Source organism: Ptychodera flava, chromosome 6 (genome assembly GCF_041260155.1).
Source record: "Ptychodera flava strain L36383 chromosome 6, AS_Pfla_20210202, whole genome shotgun sequence".
NCBI lineage: Eukaryota > Metazoa > Hemichordata > Enteropneusta > Ptychoderidae > Ptychodera > Ptychodera flava.
The window spans coordinates 34,413,617-34,430,015 of NC_091933.1; the positions used below are offsets into that span (position 1 = coordinate 34,413,617).

At 37.1% G+C, this 16,399-nt stretch overlaps 1 protein-coding gene across 3 annotated transcripts in view; it reads left to right on the forward strand.

Moving 5' to 3' along the window:
• Nucleotides 1–16,399, forward strand: part of LOC139135573 (trichohyalin-like) — a 66,774-nt gene that overhangs the window by 25,212 nt on the left and 25,163 nt on the right. For all 3 annotated transcript variants that reach the window (XM_070703035.1, XM_070703037.1, XM_070703036.1), the window contains exons 26-35: nt 34–155; nt 493–665; nt 1,298–1,511; nt 2,078–2,230; nt 2,697–2,858; nt 3,201–3,377; nt 4,058–4,220; nt 5,653–5,840; nt 6,329–6,549; nt 14,027–14,205. In XM_070703035.1, coding sequence (XP_070559136.1) covers nt 34–155; nt 493–665; nt 1,298–1,511; nt 2,078–2,230; nt 2,697–2,858; nt 3,201–3,377; nt 4,058–4,220; nt 5,653–5,840; nt 6,329–6,549; nt 14,027–14,205 — 1,752 coding nt within the window. The remainder of the gene's footprint in view (nt 1–33; nt 156–492; nt 666–1,297; nt 1,512–2,077; nt 2,231–2,696; nt 2,859–3,200; nt 3,378–4,057; nt 4,221–5,652; nt 5,841–6,328; nt 6,550–14,026; nt 14,206–16,399) is intronic.

Below are 16,399 nucleotides of genomic sequence, written 5' to 3' on the forward strand. Positions count from 1 at the left end.
TGAAAACTGTACCTTTGACTTTGACTTGTGCAGGTATGACGGAAGAAGAGGTCGATGAACTTGAGAAGAAGGAAGCCTTGGAAGAAGAGGAGGAAATGAAGAACAGACCAAGACCTCGGAACATTCTGGAAGATCTTGACAGGAGATGTCTGGCGGTAATTCTTTTGAATAGTAAACTGATATGTGTGGATGATCTGTCTATGAGATAGATATCAGAATCAAGAGTAACAAAAATGTTACCTTGAATCATCTCCGTGAAGTATTTCTATTTCTTTGTCTTCAAGATGAATGTTTGCAAACTGGGATAGGTCCAGTTCAATTGCAGTTTTGTTGGAAAGCAATTACCAAATGTATTAGATTTGGCATGTGATAAGTTTTCAATTTTTAATAATCATAACAATATAAGTGGAAATAATTTACCTGGGGAGTGAGGGGGTCTCAAAATGATCTCTAAAACGCTAGTATCTGCTCTATATCATTTTATTGTGCTAGGAGAAAGAGGCTTTGCTGGCACTTCTGAGGAACCAGGATGAGAGATTCAACAATGAAAGACTGCGCCAGGCAGAACTGATGAGATTGAAGAGAGAGCAGAGACAGGCAAGACTGGAGGATAAATTTGAAACCGCTGCTCGTCTCATGGGTCTGGCTGACCATCATGATGATGTGTAAGCCATTTGTTGTTTTTTTTTTAATCCAGTGAACTCACTATAATCTGATATCGCTTATTAATATAGCAACAATGCCCTCTTTGGCACAGGACACTGTATCATTACAAACCTACCAGCTTCAACTTGTTTGATGTTTCATATTTCACAAGTAAAACCAACCGTAGGAGGAGAAAATACATGAAGTAGTCAATGGGCATTGCAAATTCTAGAAAAGATATCACCTGAAATGTTTCTCAAGATGAAACTGAGGAAAAGTCAGTGTCATGTTCTCCACAACTTGGAATAACTGATGAACGGCCAATTTACACAACGATACTTAATATACATATCCTTTGATGTGAGAATATATTCTTCTATATGGGTTTTTAAAAAATGAATAGATTGTGCAAAAGAGAGAGGGATGGCCCACCCCTCAAAATGCCTTGTGTGAAGACCCATGGAACTGGGAAGTGTGATAATATTTGCACTTGAATGTCAACGTGACTGCAATATCTGCAAATCCTTCTCTGTGACAAAACAGTACAAGTACATACACTGTACGTTTATTGCCAATCCGTTTATGGGATATGAACAAACAGGATAGCCATGTCTGAAGGTGAATTAAAAACACTTACTTTTTTTATGTACAGTCTGGCAAGGGAGAGAGCACGGCAGCTAGAGCTGGCAAAACAGAGATTAGCAGAGAGGAAGAAAAGATTGACAGCTGCCAAGGAGAACCGGGAAGCTGCTGAAGAAGACATCATAGGTCTTCCTGAAGATGAGCATGACACGGCGGCTTTACAAGATGCTCTCCTTAAAGAGATGGAGCAGAAACACAGAGCAGAAAGAGAACTACTGATACAGGTAAAAATACAGTCTGGTTGCTACCATCAGAGATCCATAAAACAATGTCATTGCTATATGTGATCTCAGCACATCCCACCACTGCCACCAAATCATTGTTTTAGTCAAAGCAAAAACAGCATCATCATATAATAAGTAATAAACATTAGCTTGGACAATTTTATCCACCATATTGGAACCCAGTTAATCCCACTACTACCACCAAAGTCATCACACTCAAAGCATTGTCAAAGCAAAAAGAAGGCTTATATAAGATTAGATTTGTATTGCAAATCATAATCTTGCTGTATTTGATTTCAAGAGATCCCACTCCTACCACCATGGAATGTTATACAGACTCTGATTCGAATGGAAAAGTGAATTCTACATCTATCAAAACTCTGTAGCATGTTCCAAAGAGTACTCTGACAACAGAGTAATTGCAATATTTCTTATGGTAGTGAGAGAGTGCCAAATTTTACAAACGTCAACATTTGACACTTAAATTTGCATGGAGGAAATTTTATTCCAGCGCAGTAAGTTTCAAATCGCAAACACACAGTACACAACTTTTCACCATTCCACAGATGTTGCAGGAGCAAGAAAACAGCACAGAGAGAGAGGCAGCCAGACAGATGGATGAAGACCAGCGAAGTGAGAAGCTGAATGAACTGAGTGTATTCAGAGAACAGTGGAGAGAGACAGCATCAGATCCTCAGGAACAAATGGATATCTTCAGGGTAAACTACTGTCCATGATATTCAATTTTATATTATTTTATTATTATATTATTTATAATTACATTATATATTATATTATATTTATTTATAATATTATTTTATTTTATAAAAATGATTACTTAAGTTTATTCAGCACAAATGGTGAACATGTGTGGTTTGTAGCCTTATTGCACCAATGCGACAATGAGTGTGTTATTCTCTATATCTAACAACTTTGTGCTCAATATCTGTACTACTGTTTTCCGCAGTTGAAAATGTTGATTAAGTGATAAAGCAGTGATTCTATAGTGACATGGGCATTCTCCTCTCTAGACTCAGCCTTTTATCATCATTCTAAAGACAAACGTGTATCAGTTTACAGTTTATTGTATGTTCAATCTATACTCACATGATATACACTTGCTACACATAAATTCAGGAAAATACACAACATCATGATGTTAGGTATTTTATAACAAACTTGCAGGAAGCTTCAGCTTTGAGAGTGGAATCCCGCCTGTCAGAATTAATCAAGTCATCGGAAGATGGCAAAGCGACAGAAGAGGATGCACAGACGTCATTACTTGCTGATCTACAGCAGCAACAAGACCAAGAAACTCAGTATCTTATGACAGACATACACACCAAGGTAAGTATCCATCCTTATTTTCTTGATAAGATCATCAATCTTGCCATGTTCCTTTAAAGTTAGAATCAGTTTTCCAGTTTTTCTATCGCTATTTCCTTCTCATCTGGTTTATCAATTTTTTCAAATCTCAAAATCTCAAAGTCAGTTTTTACGTAATCCTTGTTTTTCAAGATGGACACAATATTACCCTGGTACAATTCTATGCAGCTTGTGACTCATTTATTTTTACAAGACAAATCATTGTTACCACATACAATTTGAGCAGCAATATGCGAGAAAAGACATTCAGATGTTGTAGAGTTTCATGATATGGAAACGTTTTTCCCTTCATACCCGTTACAGAGTGCAGCAACTCTGAAGCAACTGAAGTTGGTGCACAACACAGCCAGGACACAGAAGTGGTATGACAACGTAGCTACAACACTCCTTGGTGGAAAACAGAAGATGACAACTGAAGAAACACTCATGAAGGCTTTGGAAGATAAATATGATGCACTCCGTGATAAACTGCTCGCAGAGGTGATGCAAATGATCTGAATTTATCCACTCTCACATGTCATGATGGATCTGATTTGCTCAAAGTAGTCGGCAAGGAATGTTGTCCCAAGTCAAATACAGAAACCTGTAGTGACGCAAGATTACTTGGTCACTAAAGATTTGCTGATATTCATGTATGGTGAAGAGGCATTCTGAATCAGCTATTTTCACTCGTGTTTAAACTCAAGTAAACATTAACAAACATGGTAAAACTGTATATAATATATTATAAGTAAACATAAACAGAAAAGGTCAAACTGTAGTAAGTGCTACTCGTTCCCTGTGTGAAGCACCACCAGCACCATGTAATTTTAACAGCACACTGCTTTGCATTCCCCACAGTGAAAATTCATGATTGGCAAATACTAATACTGTAACAGTAACCAAATTCTCTTAGCCATTTCTCATTTCAGGTTCTCCACTATTTTGCTCACATTTTACAAAGATGAAATGTATTCATTGTTCTTGACAGAAAGCAGGCAATTCATGGACATGCACAACACTTTGTAAATCAGAGACCAACTCCGGTTTGGCTTTATGATAAGAACAATAAAACTTGTGTCTAAAGTTGTTTCTGATTGAAGTTCTGGCTGATTGTAAGGCTTTTTTGCTTGCTTGGTTGTGTGTTTGTCTGTCATGGATTTGTTATTTGTTGTGTACAGGCTCTGATGAAGCAACTTGGGGAAGCAGAGTGGGCCAATCTGACAGAGAAAGAGAGACAAGCTCAACTGATGAAGATGAAATTGGAAGAGAAGAGACTACGACAAGAAGGCAAATATGATGAAGCTGCAGCATTGCTGGGTGAGAGTCTTCAAAATGAACAAGGTTAGTGGACTGTCTTATCTACAGGGTACGTACACTCTTGGAAAGTCATTGAAAGTCCTTGGAAATGACATTGAGCTGCGGAAAGTCACGGAAAATCATGATTTTTCAAAAATTATATAATGATCAGTTGTAAAATCATAAAAATTCTGTGTAAAATAGCAGGGTTTTCTCTCGACTGCGCGATTGCGCAAATTGCGCATTTCGAGTCATTGTCTGCCCTGAAAAAGTCACTGACTGCGCGAAAATCGCGCACAGAACACAGCAAGCAAAGACTTCCACATATACTGACATATGAGGGTGACCAAAGCACAGAGTACAGCGAACTGTGTGTATCAATGATGGAAGTTGGGAAAATTCGAGCTTTAGCATTGTGTATAGGCACGTGTATAGCAATGCAACACCATCGTTTGATCGGCGCATGGGATCGGTGCATATTTTCAAGGATTTAAGCCCCCAAAATTCGGACCGAATCGTATCTGAGGGAACATATATGTCAAATTCTGAGTCGGGGAAACTTGTAGGTGACAATTAGACAGAAGATAGACAGCGGCCGAGCACATCAAAAGCTGACAAACGTCATCATGTCGATGTTTATGCATATGTGCTGCATACGACAAAGACGACACAACTGAAGTGGGTGACGATCGTAATGATAGCGAGGAAGCGCTTCATAGGAAGGCAAAATTCACATCAAAAGTTACTGCCCCTTTCAATGTCAAGTCTGCCCCGTAATTTTGATGAATGGGGCAGAAAGTGCCCCTTTCAATGAACATGCAGAGAAAACTCTGTGTAAAATAGTTGAATAAAAATGATATATCATATGAATGATGTAGGGAAAATGATATTTTGGTCCGCAAAAAGTCATAGAAAATTGCAGGAAAAGGTCATTGAATTTCCTTGAGATTTAAGTGGCTTTGAGTGTATGGACCCTGCATCTAATGTATCCTGTCAAAATGAGTTAAAGTCTTGAGCTGTTGGTGTCAGTGTCATTATGAAGTAACTTTTCAAGCATACTCACTTGTTTTGAATCAAGAAGCTATGCATGTTACCAAAGAAGACCAAATTATAATAAACTTAATAAAGACACTAACTTTAACCCTCTGAGCGCCAAAGTCAATTTTTGCCACCTTTATAAAATGTAACCCAGACAATTTTTTTCAGATTTTTTCCAAAATTTTGATCAAAAAATGAAACCAATGAAAAGTAATATCCATGTGGTCCAAAATTGTCAAAATATTACAAAAATTTCATAAAAACTGGTAAAATTTTGCACATAAATTTTGGTGGGAAAATTTACAGCACTCGAAGGGTTCATAAATATTAAAAGGGTAGTATATTTCAAAGAGAGTTCGTTATCTGTATGTGACAATAAATGAGGTCTTCAAAATTCCAGCGAAATTTATTTCTTTCTGTAATATTTTGCCAAATGCAGAACTCACACGTTTACTTGGAGACACCAAAAGCAGACAAGAAGAGAAACTGAAAGAGAGACTGAAAAGACAGAAAGAATTGAAAGCCCAGCGGGCAGCAGAGGGACTTCCAGCTGATGATGAAACACTGCGGGAAATTCTGGATGAAGAGGAAAGACAAGAAGAAGAGAAAGAAATGGCAAAGAGAAGGGTAAGTAAAAAAATATGCATTTTATTTCAATTGTAAAACACAACGCGACAGAGAAATGAAGGGACTTTGCGAAAAATAATCCGAACATTGCTATTACACTCAATGAAGATTACAGAATTTGTGTGTGAAAGTAACAGGAATTTTGAGTCATGGAATCCATGCGTACATTCTGTTGTCAGTGGAGAATTTCAGAATATGTGAAAGGGGAATTTGTCAAGAAATGTAGGCGACATACAAATGCACTGGTAGTACTAGCACTGAGTATTCTGAAAGAAAAAGGTCAGTGAAAAAAAATTTGTACCAGGAAATACAGCGGCACAAATATGGTATTTCAAGAGTTTTATCACACAGTAGTAGAGAATTGCTAACATTGAAATCAAGGAGATGGTAAAAAGAAATATCAGAGAGGAAAGAAGAAAACATACAGCCAGAGCTTTATCTGTGATCTGTACAATAGTCGTGTGTGTCTGTGTCTTCTGTGAAAACAGAATATCCTTGAAGAGCTGAACCATCACTATGAAGATGAAAAAGAGGCACTGATGGCAGCTCTGAGGGGCCAGGATCAGAGGTTTATGACAGAGAGAGAGAGACAGTTTGCTCTGGCCAAACTCAGACGAGAACAGCTGAGAATGAAACAAGAAGACAAATTTGACAGCGCTGCCATGCTGTTCAGTATAGCCCAGCAGAACGAAGCAACGAGACATGCCAGGTATGACACCTCCCCTCCATATTTAAATGTTGTTGTCTGCATCCCCTATATTAGAAATGGTATGACCCAGCCTGTGACGTTTTCAGTACATAGCTGTACACCCACACCCATTAAATATAAACAATGAGTAGGAGGGCACTTTTATCATGGGATGTACTGAGCATGTTTTTTTAATTTTTTTTTTTGAAAATTATTCATTGTTGCACAAATTTTTATGAATCTTTGAATAGACTGTCAAAGCAATGTTGAACATATTGTTTATGTGAAGTTAAGCAGTTACAAGTCATCTACAGTGAGGTCAATTACTTGACATTTGTCTATTGATAATGGTCATCACCAAGGCAATACTAGACAACAACCTGCTTTCAGTTTCCTGATATCAGGTGTCAGTGTGAGGAAAATAACTCAGGTGTGAAAAGTAAAGATAGAACATGCAATAGATAATGAGTATTCACCACCTGGAAGAAACACAGCAATGCTGTAGATGTGTCGATATTGATTATAGCTGCCAATAGAAAGATGGAAGAGTGTATGTTTTAATGATGACAATGGGCACAGATGGGCTATTTGAATAAAACAGCCTGGAGCAATTCCCCTCACTTTTTTCCGATAAATTGAAGATGTGATCATTCAGTGACTTCAGTAAATTGTTAGCTTTTAAAGATCACAGTAGGATGGCTACATGTATGTCCTCAAGTGTTGCAGTCACTCATTGTCGTCACAAAATAGCTTAGCCGCAATGTGTCACCTGCCAGTTAATCAACTGTTTTCGTATCTGTCAGCAGCAATTACACCAATTGTTTCCCCGGAGTAGCTGGGAATAGGTTATCAAAACAATGTGTCTTTTAACACATGATGTATTATTAAAACCTGCTGCCTATCTGAAAGCTAGTTTCTATTTCCATCATGATTTTTTGAAATGCCTGGTGACTTCAGCTATTTTTCATTCTAAATTGATGAGATGATCTACCTTGTCGTGAGTTGTTGCTCATTTACTTAAATACTTTTATCAATATTTTCAGAGATCTAAATTGTCCCATAATTGTCGTGGTCGCATTTAAAAAATCTGTTAACTGATTCTATTTATAATTGTTGCAGACGCACAACAAACACCACAACAATGTAAATTACAGCATAACAACTCTATTAATTACATCTGAATAAAATTATGTAAATGTAAAAGAAACTGCAACACATGATAAATGTTCATTTTGTTTCAGACTTTGTTAGGTAAACACTGATGTATATATCGTGCTGATGTATATATCGTTAATTAAATTTCTGTCCCTCACTACAAGTATTAACCTTCTATTTGTTCAAACATCTGTGGAATAAATGTTGTGGCCAAAGATGCCCAAAGATGCACACAAGTCGATAATGTTGGAAGCAGAGACAGACAGCATTAGCCCAGTGTGTAATACATTTCTGAGCATGTGAGATGTTTTTTTGGTTAAACCTGTAAATGCCAAAACAAGCCTTGGTTGTATAGGCAGGTGAGTTTTTTGCTGGAAAATATGTCTGTCTGTATAAATAGCAGAGTTGAATTATGTTGTTTTTACCAGCTAACACAGAGAGTGTGTTCTTATGCCATGCTAGTCCAAATAGATATGGCGGCGTCATTTACTGTTTTGGGTTAGAAACACGAACAGAAATCAATAATGACTTAAACAATGTGTAACTTCCGCTGTGAGTGCCTTGCTGGCATTGTCCCGCTAAGCCTAATGATAAATATATACGTCTGCTGAGGTCAATGAATTCTTTTGTCTTCAAGTAGCTATTTCTGAAATGCTAGAAATAAGATGCTAATATAGACATGATTTGAATATCACATGACTTTTATGTAATGGTAATTTTGGAGTGAGATTTATGCATCAATGATTGGTCTTTTTTTACAATTTTCATTTTTTTAATCCGTAGACATTTGCTCAGTATTATATTACATTGCGTCATTGCCCAGAAACTATGTATGGCCATATAGTATCCAACACGCTACAACCAGACAGTTCATAATCACATGCCTGCTCATTAGGCAGTATATTTTTCATTTTTTCTCTCCCGTTCCTTCAATGTTTTGTACTGTTTGGGTACATAGCAATATAGTGCCAAGAATTGAGAATAATTTATGTGTGATAGTTTGCTGGGCAGTAAGCTCATTAGCTGGCTCTATCACTAAAGGGAAACATAAGCTGTATTTTAAGGTATTGTGGGTGGGTTATTATTATACATGTAAATTTATATATCAATTACTTTGGTCAGAATGTCGAAACAAGCAGAAAGAGAAGTCAACCACAAACTTAATGGTAATTCTTCTCTCAAAACAGATGACCAGATGATGACAGAATTTTAGGCTCCTGCCAAAAAGGTGATTCTTAGTGAGCTAATATCAGCTCTGAACAATGGCAAACTGTAGTGCCCGGTACAGTAATATTGTATTTCACTCTCATATCGTGTCCGATCAACAACATTTTTTTGAGGTTATGATATATTGAAAATAACGTTTCATGAAGGGGAACACTATGAATAATGGCGCTGTTCCCTCTAGTAGGCATAGCTCAATCAGAGGCAAGAGGTCATGCAATTTTGGTATACCCAGAAATAGGTATACCACATACCTTTTACATCTAATTCATCCTTTTCACCCACAGTGGGTATTCCAACTACGGGTGAAAATGATTCAAATGGTTGCAGAGGTAGTATAAGTGTAAGGGATGAGGTACGCCTACCCTAATGTGAGAGGTTTGCTAAGGGTGTGATTCTCTCTGTAAGGAATGAAAGGGTAGCCAAGGTAGTGACGTGGTGTACCCACTTTAGGGTGAAAGGATTCATAGGTACACAAAGGTGGTGTACCTACTGTAGGATGAAAGGCCTGCATAGGCAGCAAAGATGGTGTACCAACTGTAGGGTGATTGGATGCGTACTGTAGGTTGCAAAGGTGGTGTACCCACTCTAGGTTGAACAGATTCATACAATGTAGGTAGCAAAGATGCTTTACCCACTTTGGTGAAAAAAGATTCATAGGTACACAAAGGTGGTGTACCCACTGTAGGGTGATTGGATGCGTACTGTAGGTTGCAAAGGTGGTGTACCCACTTTAGGTTGAACGGATTCATACAATGTAGGTAGCAAAGGTGCTTCAAATTGCCACTTTATGGTGAAAAAAGATTCATAGGTACACAAAGGTGGTGTACCCAATGTAGGGTGAAAGGCCTGCATTGGCATCAAAGGATGTGTACCCTCTGTAGGTGAAAGGCCTGCATAAGCAGCAAAGGTGGTGTACCCACTGTAGGGTGATTGGATGCATACTGTAGGTTGCAAAGGTGGTGTACCCACGTTAGGTTGAACAGATTCATACAATGTAGGTAGCAAAGGTGCTTTACCCACTTTGGTGAAAAAAGATCCATAGGTACACAAAGGTGGTGTACCCAATATAGGGTGAAAGGCCTACATTGGCATACAAAGGATGTGTACCCACTGTATGGTAAAAAGATGCATGGGTAGCAAAGGTGATGTACCCACTTTATGTTGAAAGGGTGCATAGTTAGCAAGGTTGTGTACTGATGTTGGTTGATAGGATGCATAGTTAGCAAAGGTGATGTACTCACTTTACGGTGAAAGACAGTGTGGTTTGGTAAATGGTTCAGATAAAGTTTCCTGATAAATTTCACTATAACTTTCTTTGCAATCATACATCAGCAAATCTAAACAAGTCTTTCAATTTGTACATTTCACAATACTCAGTTGGCATACAAAATGTAACCCGGCCTAAAAGTTTTCAGATGAAAGTACTGACGCCCTTTGAACCCTTCACTTCAATGCATGCTTACTTAATTTTCATGATATACACCTAAAGTCTCAGTTGTGAAAGAACAAATATTATCATAACACTACATATGTTATTCAAATAAGTGTCTTTTTTTTGCACAACACATTTTAATTTGTCTGCCACCTTAACCAATATTTGTAGGAACTATAATTATGTTTGCAAATCAAAGAAAAAATTCATCAGCTATATCGTGAGTGTTTGCAAATTTTATAACATTTCATTCTTCACAAGAACTGAGATGAAATTACCTTTTCTGAAGAACCTCGGGACACCGTGTGTCCCGGCTCTGGTTTTCACAGCTGAGTGCAGCCACCAATAATTAATCAGCTGAATAATTAATGAATCACATTGTTTGCAGACAAGTAGGGATAATCAATAGGTCTTATAGGCGGCGTACAATGATCGCCATGGCAACAGGGCCACGTGACCATAAATAGTGACATCAGAGGACATTACCTCATTGATTTGCGGTCGATATCAGTGAGATGCATCTGGCGAGGGACGAGTTTTTGTCGAACACTGTCTTGAAGTGACCAGTTTTGACGTAAGAATTTGCCGGCGTACGAACCATTTGTCATGTAACTTCACTATGGACTTTCTGCTGTCACTGGGATAATGTGATCACTAGACTAGTAATTTCCAGCAGATACAACTCAGGTTGTGACCTGTTTTTTTTTTTCGGATCCCCTTCCTTTTTCATATTTTCTTCGCTTTTTTGGGAACAAGTTACACAGATATGTAAAATTTCAAAGGTAAGCATACTGTTTTTGGTTGCCTGTTTTATGACCATTCAGCCTTATACATGATATCACGCTGTCTGTTTTGAGTAACAGTTCTCTGATCTAGCTTTCTTTGCCGTACATTTCAATATAACTGTCATGATGTACAAGAGTGTCATTGGCAATTTTTACAGGACTCGTACCTGACATCATTCAGTGAAAAGAATGCATGTATTAAGCATGCGTAATTGAGTGTATTGTTTTTTTCAAGCAGTTGGTACAACTGACATGTCTGTCTTCAAGATATCCTCAGCATTGCCATTTAATAACTTTCCAGTGTTTTTCTAGACAAGTTTCATTACAGAAATTTCCATCAGGTTTATTTCAAATCTACATGTTCGTAGAGTAGTTTTTTCCTTAGATGACATAGACGTTGTTTGACCACATAGACAGAGATGCAACAGGTGTCTGTTTATGATGCACTGGTATTTCAGCACATGTAATTACACTATTACTTGGCTACATGGTTGGGTGTACAACATTTCGTCATATTGGTGGCACATTTTGATTGATGGCAAGCTAGGAAAGAGAAGGGGGATTCACAAAACCTATAGCCTCCTCTATAGATGAGAGAATTCAGTTTTGAGGGGGAAAACAGCGTAGCTGCTGAAATCAGTACATAGAATGTCAATTTTTCCAGTGTCCAGCAGATAAAGAACACGCTAACATACAACCAATTACATATGTTTTGCTTCTGCCCATAGTGATATTAATACCATAAATAATTTATATGTTTTTAATTTACACGGTCATCATAGTTAATGGACGTGAAATCGTGAAAGCAAGACATTGCAAGGAACATCCGTCTTTGCCACCACAATTTCAAGTTAGAAAACGTTGGCTATCATACCCTAGTATTTAATAGCTTTCGCTATTCTTTTTTACCCCTTGACTAAGTTGAACCCTAACGATTTATGGCACCATAATGAATTTCTCAAACATGGAAAAATTCCGATCACATCATGTACATGTTCACAGTGTGCTCGGTACAGCATTTTTACAACATTGTCACAGGTGTTAATAAATGAAAGTTGCAAACCTTGGGGTGATTATGGCATTCAGTATATTTTATGTAGACCCTTGAAAGGACTTCTAGTGATGTGATAAAAATAACTTCATTGTGGTCACCAAGCATTATCTGAAATAATTGCTTATATTGGAAATGTCATTTTTATCGTCCCATTTTAGTACTCAGCAAAGGCACCTCTATCAGTAGATACCCCAAGATGGACTGCATTTTGAGAATCGGTTTTTTAGACACTCAGACTTTTACAACACTGCGATGGCCTGCTGCATGCTTGTTTGGACTTGTTTCGAACCCTATGATGTATACAAATATCCCACTGTCTTGTTTTTGTGAAGATCTAAAACTATAAATTTTTTACCATAGTGTTTAACACAGGGTGTAGCTGGTCATTTTGAATTTCAAAAATTGTCATGAACTTCAGATAATTTGTTTGTCTAGTCCCGAACTTTGCACCATGGTGTCCCTGATTTTTAGTTGCCCAAAGGGATTAACAAATTCAGCTCAATCTGTCTGCCACCATTCCTCAGAGATGCCTTGACCGAGTTCATTTCAACTTAATAGTATAAGTACACATGCACGCCAATTTATTTTATGGTATGGCTGAGGGCAGTTGTTTTTTTATGATTGTTTAACACCCAGAGCCGTTACACAGACGTACCTGAGCCAATTTCATTCAAACTTGGTACATCCGTAGACAATGTGACATAAACATGCATGCCAGTTTGTGTCAGGATACAATCAACACTGGCTACAAGGCCATATTGCATAATATCTTTCAGCGTTAGCGAGTTACCATGTTGTACAGACATGCAAGAGTACATCGATTGTATACATTGTAGATGATGAAACCCACTGTGTCAAAAGTATTTGCAACCTTTTATTGAGTTAGTTCATTTTGTAAAGTGTTGAGAGTTAATGATGTCTTTCTTTAATTGCAATTACATTATACCCAGGACATTAAGTTTCTTAATATAGATTTTATGCAATAACAAAACAAAGCAAACACAAGCCATGATGAAAGACATGATTTATTGTATCATCATTTCTAAAGCAATGAGCTCCATCCACTGCCATGTATATACTTAGCTTCTTTTTCATCTGTATGCGTCTTCACATTAGAATTGTTTATCCAAAACAGTGTTAGGGTGGGTATTTTTTGTTTATGTTTAATAAAGAAATACCAAATTAACTCAAGATCACAAAATTTTCAACACGGCACAAGTTTTGTAATACGCAATATAAACCACAAGTGTATTACTTCATACTAGCCGTGGCAGTAAATTTTTTGCCTATTAATTGACTCAAATGTATCATCAGAAGTCTGCCACAGGACGAATTAAATTCTTGAAAAACCATCCACCAAATGACAGTATGGTGCTTACCTTTTTGGCTTTTAACAACTGTCCAAGGATTCAGGCAAAATAGCGTACACATTGGATACCACTACCTGTCAACACAAACTGACAACTGTGACATCTTGTCTTTGTAAGTTTTTATCGGAAAAATAACATTAGTTCAAAAGAAATAACTTTTCCTCAAAGAGGATTGCAAACAAGTATTTTCATCTTGACTGCAGTAATAAGTTCTTTCTCTCTTCTGTCACATGACAGAAAAGCTCTTCTGTCACAAAAGAGAAGATTTCTTGTCACAAAACAGAAGAACTCCCATCACACAACAAAAGACCAGTCCTGTCACACAACAATTCAGGATGTTCAGTATGCAGTATATTTCACGTGATATGCCATTATAGAGATGACCTGTTTACTTATTGCCATGAAAAACAAAGTAAGCGTTAAGAATAACATCATTAAGAAGAGTTAATGTTTTTGCTTTTTATATTCCTTTCAGTGTAAGCAAAGACAGGGAAAGACAGAAGCAATTAGCAAAGGAGAGACTTGAAGCTGCCAAAAAGAGACGAGCTTCAAAAGATGTGCCGGCAAAATCCAGCATTTTAGAGCGGCTCATCCAAGAGGAAGAAGACAATAAGAAGACGGATGCAATGTTCCTGTTTAAAAAGAATAGAGAAGGTACGGACAAATGATGTCGGCATAGATTCTGTAATGTGATGTTATTGTGACAGTGAATTATTGAAACAGACCTTAATGGCAGTTATACTTGTGTAGTTGATATGAAAACCACATACCTCTTCTTATTATCATATAATCCAATATTCTAAAGGAACGAAATGTGTATGACAAAGAAATTATGAGTTGAACTTTGAGCTATCCTGGCAGACAGGATAGAACGATAGATTTACTTCAAGTGATCGCAATTCCCACGCTGTGTCAGCCAAAATATGAAAAAAGTAAAACTTGAATGTGTGATATAAACCTAAAGTTACCAATAGATAAAAAACTTCCCCTAGGCATTGACTCTTGGTTGCAAATGACAGCGTGATGACCAGACTTACAGAAGGCCATCCCAAGACTAGATCAAGCGTTTGTTAACTTTTTGAAATTTAGTACCGCCAACTCCTTTGATTAAAACTGACATGCACAGGACATTTCCGTGAATGGTCGTGTTACAGCTTTCTCATCACTTCTACTGTTGTGCTATCCAAGCTAAATCATGATATATTCCATGAGAAATTTAGCCTGAAAATATTGCAGTTTAGAATTTTCTGCTTCTTGTTGCTTTGGGGGACTTTGACCTTTAAAGAGCACATGTGAATGATGTAGCGTGATATAAATATTTAATGACATTAATACAGCCTTGATTATCAAAATATAAATACAAGTGTTTCTTGGGTCGTAAATTACTAAAATTAGTCTTTGAAATGATACCTTTATTTGAAATATTTCTTCTCAGCACAATGTGAAACCATACTACACAATGATAAAGTGCCCATTAATGAGTTTCATTTCTGTGATGATACTGTAGCTTCAAGCCAAACACCAATCTAGTGATAATAGCTTCCAGCCCGACACCAATGTTTTCATATTGTAGTTGCAAGCCCGACACCAATGTTTTTATACTGTAGCTGCAAGCCAGACACCAGTGTAGCGATAATAGCTGCAAGCCAGACACCGATCTAGTGATACTGTAGCTTCAAGCCAAACACCAATGTTTTTTTACATCTCATGAATTCTTGACACTTTCTTTAATGATTTTCATTCTTCTTCAAGACTAGTGCAATATGCTTCTCTATTGATCCATCTCAGTATTGTTATGACTGCTTGGCAGTCAGAACTCATGACTCATGTCATCTACAGAGCTCTAATAAATCAACCAGACACATAATTGCACACACTTTTCCTTATGGGCTGTCCTCTTGTATATCAAAGCAAAAAACAAATATTCCGTTAGATTTTATGGATATCAGATAATATAATGAGTAAAAAACATAATAAGGCTGTCTTAATCAGAGACTGGCACCGAGACTCAAGAGTTAAATTTTGATTTCTAAATTTCCACGAATTCATGAAATTTTAACTTTTTAAGTAAATTCTTTTTTGAAATTAGGTAATTGCATTAGTTGAGTGTGAGATCAGTGTACCACATTAAGTGAAATGAGAGTACTAAGCTTTTCAGTATATTTTGACAGTATGGGTAGCCTCGGAGTAGTACTCCAAGCGTTGTACAAACTAGATCTGTTGTAATGAAGATTCAGATGTTGTAAATATAATTCTATGACTCAATAATTATTCTCATATTGATAACATACGCATTTGATATAAATCGTGAAAAATAGTTTTCAATACATATTACTAAATTTGGTGATAGGCTTGAGGAAAAATATTGGTTGATGTTTAGAGAATACATACACCATCTTGTAAGCAATTTTTCACAGTCAAGCGGAAAGACCTGTAGAACTCACAGAAGGCAAAGCCTTGCTTGACAGTGTCTATTTACAGGAATTTACATTTACTTGCGGATTACATATATATTTGGTGTTTGGTCTCTGATGTAATTGTGCTGATCTCGGTGTCGCCCCTTGAACTTTGAAGGCAAAACTGATGCAAACTCAAAGAAATGTTTGATGTTAAAATGTACACGCTTTACGAAAAAAACATTTAATCTCTTTATCGGACATAACTCACAGTGTTTGTTAAAATTAGTTATCAGTTTTATGTTCTCAGGTTGTTGTCATGTTGCTGTAAATATTTTAATACCACTCAGTGTTGAGACTCACATTTTGATATCTAGTTATCTGCGTGGGGACATCGATAAAAGAATAATTTACGCCCATCAAATTGCGTATGTACAGTCTGTTAACTGTGA